General features: G+C 40.2%; 1 protein-coding gene across 1 annotated transcript in view; it reads right to left on the bottom strand.

The window, feature by feature from the left end:
- The window catches only part of brd8b (bromodomain containing 8b), a 16,087-nt gene extending 10,161 nt beyond the window's left edge, over positions 1-5,926 (bottom strand). Inside the window, exons 1-10 of the mRNA XM_020595471.1 lie at positions 5,826-5,926; positions 4,938-5,034; positions 3,992-4,061; positions 3,804-3,853; positions 3,581-3,703; positions 3,421-3,501; positions 2,711-2,775; positions 2,057-2,223; positions 1,531-1,722; positions 947-1,040 (exon numbers count right to left, since the gene is read on the bottom strand). Of these exons, the coding sequence (XP_020451127.1) occupies positions 947-1,040; positions 1,531-1,722; positions 2,057-2,223; positions 2,711-2,775; positions 3,421-3,501; positions 3,581-3,703; positions 3,804-3,853; positions 3,992-4,061; positions 4,938-5,034; positions 5,826-5,844 (958 nt within the window). The 5' untranslated portion in view covers positions 5,845-5,926. The remainder of the gene's footprint in view (positions 1-946; positions 1,041-1,530; positions 1,723-2,056; positions 2,224-2,710; positions 2,776-3,420; positions 3,502-3,580; positions 3,704-3,803; positions 3,854-3,991; positions 4,062-4,937; positions 5,035-5,825) is intronic.
- Between the last annotated feature and the right edge of the window lie 463 nt (positions 5,927-6,389).

Below are 6,389 nucleotides of genomic sequence, written 5' to 3'. Positions count from 1 at the left end.
ACCTACAATGTGAATTTCAGACCCCTCCATGATTTCTAAGTGGGAGAACTTGCAAAATCACAGGGTGTTCAAATACTTCTGTTCCTCACTGTATGGTCTCTTTTGGTGGAAATAACAGCCCCTGGCTTCCATGCTGTAGCTGGCAGAAACCCCCTTAAACTGTCCATCCTGCAATGCAAGTGCAACTTCATTTCACTGTCCCCAGCTGCCAACATCTGCTCTCGTCCGCTATCCAGGTGAGATGCAGTTCATCTTAAACAAGCCCATGGAAAGGGCAGAAGAGAGTACCGGCAGCTTGTGAGAAATGCTGGTACACTGTCTACCGGCCCACCTGGAGCGCTGGTTGGCTCAGTTTATGAAATACACCATGCTAAAACTAAATCAGGCTAATACAACAGTCCTGTAATAAATGGTTTTGGTAATGATGGTGAATATACTGATCGATGTTTCTATTATTTTGTCCTCCCCATTTACATCACTGAGACTAGGATAAATAACAGAAACACTCAAGTATAATGCCAGTCAGTTCAATGCCAATGCAGCGTTCATCATCATCATCAACCTTTATTTAACCAGGGGAAAAAAAACTGTTGAGAGCAAACTCTCACTTTCAATCTAAAACAATCTTAAAATGCCCTAACACATTAATACAATATATAAACACAAAGATCAAAACACATAAAATCAGTGTGAAAAAATATACAGTTGAATCAATGCCTCTCTGAAACGATATAAACAAAAAATTTACATAACTGCCTTTGGTTAGGTAGGTGTACCTAATAAACTGACAACAAAGTGTATGAACCAGACAGCAGCCAAATGGCACACAAAGCAAGTGTGTCACATTCTAACCATCAAGAAACAAAGTACAGAGTGTGGTTCTCCTAAGACATAATCTATAAAGCATGTGCTTATGTTTATGTGTATGGACGCCAAGTATATTTACCCGTGATGACATCGTGACCGGGTGGCAGGGCAGTGACTGCAGTTGCTGTCTGTACTCCATTCATGAGGTTTCCAGTAGAATCTCCATCGGCAACCTGATGTCAACAAACATGAGGAGAGGTTTGTTAGATCCTTTGTGGGGTAAAAACCTCAAAATACTATGATTTGATCCTGAGTTTGAGCCATTACTGCTTGTACCAAATTCAAAACAAGAACAAACACCTTTAGTGACATCAGCTCTGAGGATTTAAAGGTGCATTAACCAAGATTTTACACACTGTCTGATAAAGCCATTGAAAATGGGATAAGACATGTCTCTCAGCTATACTACACCACATCCTTGACACTACTACTCCCTCTTGGTGCTATTCCAGCTTCTCTACCCTGTGTTGTCATAGTACGGTCCGTAAATTAGCCCTGCCTGCAACCTATATAGTGTATATGACACTGAAAATAATTATAGACAGTAACTTTGAGGTGGTTCCAGCTGAGTTTTGCTTGGTACTTTATATGATTTTATATAATCCTGAACTCCTAGTATTCTTATGGTTTTAGTGTCTAAATCCATAGAAAGGTTGTTCTCACCAGGTGGGGGCTGGCTGAGATGAGGTTGCTTTTTTTCAGCAGTTCTGACAGGAGAGGAGAGGGTGGTGGTGTGGCCTTCTGGGTCAAGAGCCTCTTCTGTGGCGAGTCATCAACTAGAGTAGCCAGGCCTCCATCTTTGGGCCCTGGGCCTGGAGCATCCGTCGCTGGTAAAAACACTCCGACCCCCTGGGCCTGACAGAGACAACAACAACTCAGTGAGAGTGGCTGGAACAGTGAACTGACATATCTGAAGAACTTCCTTCAAGCACAAGCTGGGCTCACCAACACCACCATAATGTGAGATGATCTATTTCCACTGAATGAGCCAAGAACACAAGTTGGATTTGCGTTTTATCTGCACCGAAGTCATGGCTTATTATTGTAAAAAGGCACACTAAGGACTTTAATTTGACAATGTACAACCTCATTTAACACATTTTTCTCTCACCACTGGCAGTATCCTTGTGGTAGCTCTTCATCACAAAGTGTGTAATGCAAACACTGGTGTACAGGAGTATGTTCTTACAACTGAGTGAGTAGTGGTGTCATCCGAAGCAACACCTCCTGTATCCATGGGCGGTGTGGGAACAGAAGATTCGGCTTGAGAATCCAGCATTGGTGGGCTGGCACCCAGAGGAGAGCGCACAGTTACACTGGGCAGACGCTTCGGTGTGTTCTTCACTGCCTGACGAGCTGTGATGAACAGAGAAGGTCAATCCATTTTGTAAAGGAACACTGTCCAAGAGAAAAGCTGCAGCACAGAAATCATGAGCAAAGCATCATGTGACCAAACTGTCATTCCAACTCAAGCACATCAGAGGAACAACCCTTTGTCTTGACAAGTAATGAAACATATTTTCAAGAAGAGTACGATTAATCATGAAGACTGTCAGCAACATGGTTAAAAACTGACAGCAGTGTTTCTATGTTCTTAACAGTATCATAAAACCATACAACACTGCAGCTATAATGTAATGCATTTGGTAAAATGACATGCTGACAAAAATCAAGTGATTTTTATTGCACTCTGATACATTTAATTTCATAGCATGCCAAGATGTGTAGGAGGAGTTCTTTCACATTCACAGCAAATACCAACATGATCTAAGATATTCAGATTTCCTGAATAAAAACTACATGTTTCAAAATAAGGCCTTTACAGAGTGCAGACTGAAGCTACCTTGGTACGCAGTTTCTGTGGCTTTTCTCTTCTGCTCTGCTTCCTCCTCATCCTGCTTCTTCTTTCTGGAGTTGGAAACAAAAAACTAATACTTCAACAATTGACAATTTAAGAGGATTGCAGCAGAGTAAGACTGTGCCGTGATGCTTCTGTTGCCTGTATTGTCTGTTTCACAGAACTAGAGGGCAAATATTTCAATCAACAGATGTTTAAGTGGCACTGAAATCTGCATTGTGATACAGACCGGTAGCTACCGCTTGTATAAGAACTGGTGCCTTTCAGTACCCATCCTACAACCGTGGGAGATTTTTGACTGATGTTTTTGGTAGCGTCTCCACCACCATCATCAAAACACCCTGCGAGGGAATGTATTTTGGAAGAATGTTGTTCACCCCTCCTGTAGACTTCAGAGACTTGGAGAGTCAACGGTACACTGAAGCTGTTCTGGTGGCACGTGGTGACCCAACATCTTAGTGAGACACTATGTTGGCTTTTCTTTTGTCACCCATCTGTATTTCGCTGTCTGCACCTAAGTGCTGAATGACAGACCAACTCAGCCAACTGTGTCATTCCACAATCTATGATGCCATTGCAGCTAATCAAAAAGCTGGGTTTATGTTGGTAGTGTTTGAGATTGAAATATGTGCTGTAGTTCACATATCATATGCAGTTGCACATGCATCAAAGAGAGAGACAGTTAAAAATCTTACAGTGTGATCTCTGCCCACAGTTCCTTCAGCTGAGAGTCCATATGTCCAGTCTGTATCAGATCCACCTCCTTCTTCAACTTTCTGGCAGGGCAGAAACCACAGGCAGGTTAAATGTCATGTCTCACAGTCATCAAAGGTCTTTTTTAAGGTGTGTGTGTACCTGTACTGCTCTTGTGTGTCTCGCAGCAGTTTTTTCAGTTCTTCTATCCTCTCTGCTGTTAGCCTACGAACAATGACATCCTCAATAGTTTCAACCACCTCACCCTTCTCACCACGTTTACGCCTGGGCAAAAGAGAGCACAAACACCAAGCAAGATTATTTTGATTTTGCACATAGGGGTGTGCATGAGTGTAGTAGTTGTAGTAGTAGTACCAGTACTAACTTAGGTGCTTCTGTGGCCTCCAGCAGCTCAGAGTATTGTGAAGCACAATGCTGAAAAACAGCGAGTAAATTTGTTATCTTAAAGCAAATGCTGACAACAAAGATACCATCCTATCCTTGCACAACACCTGACTTACTGGACTGTATACTGAAAGAAAAAAAAATACTGTGTAGGTTTGCATCTCTCACCTTCTGTGAGAACCAGTCAGGTGGACGACCGGGCTCTGAGAAAGGCTTGATGGCTCGACTTACAGACACCCTGGAGACAGAGAAACTCCTCAGAATGAACACACATATTGAGAAGACAATTTGAAAATAAATACATGTAGTGACTGAAAATATACATTGAAATACATTCAAATTATGATAAATGAAGGCATGTGACTCATCATTAGCATAGGCAAAAAAAACAAAACAGTTTAATTAGGTTCTAGCTGGCTGTCAAACTCCTGTACCACTATTGTGTGTTCACTGTTCAGACACTCTAGGGATCTAGTAGCAAGAACCATTACCTGCTTCAACAGCACACATACTATATTACATTTTTCTCCACCATGCCCTGATGGTTGAACATTACCAAAAAAATGTATGAGAGCTAATATTTGCCTGCTGGTAATTTTTTTTTTAGAGAAACACTTTCTGCCTCTTACATAAAGTGAATCCAAACATGCAGTATTGCCCTACTGATGTCTGCTCTGATTGGTTAATACAGATAATTGATATTGACGGGTTAGGGAAAGGGCAAAGATTATTGGTCTCATGATTAGATTTGTTGGCAGTAAATAGTTTGAGCAGACAAGATCTTTCAATACACACATTTTTTTTATAAATTAAATACCAGCACAGAATACTGGCTACCCATAGGTTCAATGTAAAAACATACTGTAAAGGTTGGTAGTCCATCTCTGTGTTGTCAGATCAGGTGATCTTTTCTGAACAGCAGGATAAATCTCTTTAGGTCAACAAATGCTTTCCCGAGGTTTTGAAAACAGTTGGGAAACACTGATACCTTTAAAGGTTAAAACTCTAAGATTCCATGTCATTTTAAAATTGGCCTATATTTTGCTAAAACCCTGTGATGATTCCTTTATGAATGACAAACCCAGATAAGTTTTTGAGTAGGTTTTCTTTTTACCAGTTTTGGTCACCACTCCTCATAACAGAGGAGGCCAGACACAGTTTCTCCCTGACTGACCAGGGCTCTGTTGGCCCCACATTCAGTATCTTGTGTTCTGTGAAGAAAAAAAAACAGTACAAATATACACAGAAATTACAACATGTCCAAGTATTCATAACAGTCCCTGGCCTATTAATAAGTTTTGGTTTTATGTCACAAATAAATGAACCCCTGATACACTTGTATAAATGTTCACATAAAGCAAATAATCAAGTCAAAACAATGAGTTACTGTTTCCTGTTTGACATTTGGTAACCTTTCGTGTCTTTTAATCCAGTATTGTTTATGTATTTTGCTGTGTTCTAATTGAGCGATTTGTTTATTATATTGTTAATGCTTTCTTTTTGGCGGTCCTTTCCATATCCAACCAAATAAAATATACGGCCTGTGATGTATAACGGAGGTAAACACAAAGAATGTAAAAGCAAATCCCACCATGATTTAACGCAACATTTTATTATTTATCATGAGTTAGCTAGCATCAGCTACACGAAAAACACTAGCTTGTATAGCATATACAGGATGCTATTAACATTTAAGACTGAGCTATACAATGTTTTCGCACTGGGGTACAAATCTAAAACAAGGTAACCTAAATGAAAATAGTTTTAGGTTGTGAGTTTGCATACAATACCATAACGTTACAGTTAGCTAATGATTAATTAGCAATGTTGATTACGGGGGGACACATTAACGAGACACACAGTTACATGGTATAACATTTTATCAGAGAACGCCACTACTGGTTCAACCAAACTAAATAAACTGGACTGTTTTAGGTTAACCTGGGATTAATTCTACCATTACATTACGAAGAAAATTTGAAAAGCGCTAGAAATTACTCACTGCCGATGCCACTCGCCATTTTTTTTTTGGTCGGGAGACCGCAAGCATAACTTCCGGCGGACAGATTTCAGTGGCACACAGGGGAGAAGAAAAGAAGGGGGGGGTTAACGATTGACAGAGGCACAAGAGGTAGTTCTTGTATAAACCTGGCTGTAAAAGTATTTTACGTAGTGTCTATGTTTGAACCCCATTGTAGTATCGTTAAAAGTTCATTTTCTTTGGTCAAGTCCAGAAAACTAGGTGCTGTCAGCAGCGCAGTTGTCAGGACTTTAAAAATAAAGAAACGTCATCCCATTAAGATGTATAGTTACAGAAAATGATTGACCACATTATTTTCATGTAGCAAAATTATTTTCAATACATTTTGGCTCCTTAGGCGAAGTATAAAAGCTGTTTGAGAGCCCTTTCAGCATTTACTAAATAGCAGTCAAGTGTAACATGTCTCTGTCCCAATTGTAAATCCAGAACAGGAACAATAGGGCCATTAACATTTTTGGAGCTACAGTATGTACTCCATTCTATGCATGGCGGAAAATCAAAACACAATCAAACTGACCAGCTACT

Source organism: Monopterus albus, unplaced genomic scaffold (assembly GCF_001952655.1).
Source record: "Monopterus albus unplaced genomic scaffold, M_albus_1.0 scaffold27.1, whole genome shotgun sequence".
In the NCBI taxonomy this organism is placed as follows: domain Eukaryota; kingdom Metazoa; phylum Chordata; class Actinopteri; order Synbranchiformes; family Synbranchidae; genus Monopterus; species Monopterus albus.
This window is presented reverse-complemented; position numbering and strand designations above follow the sequence as displayed.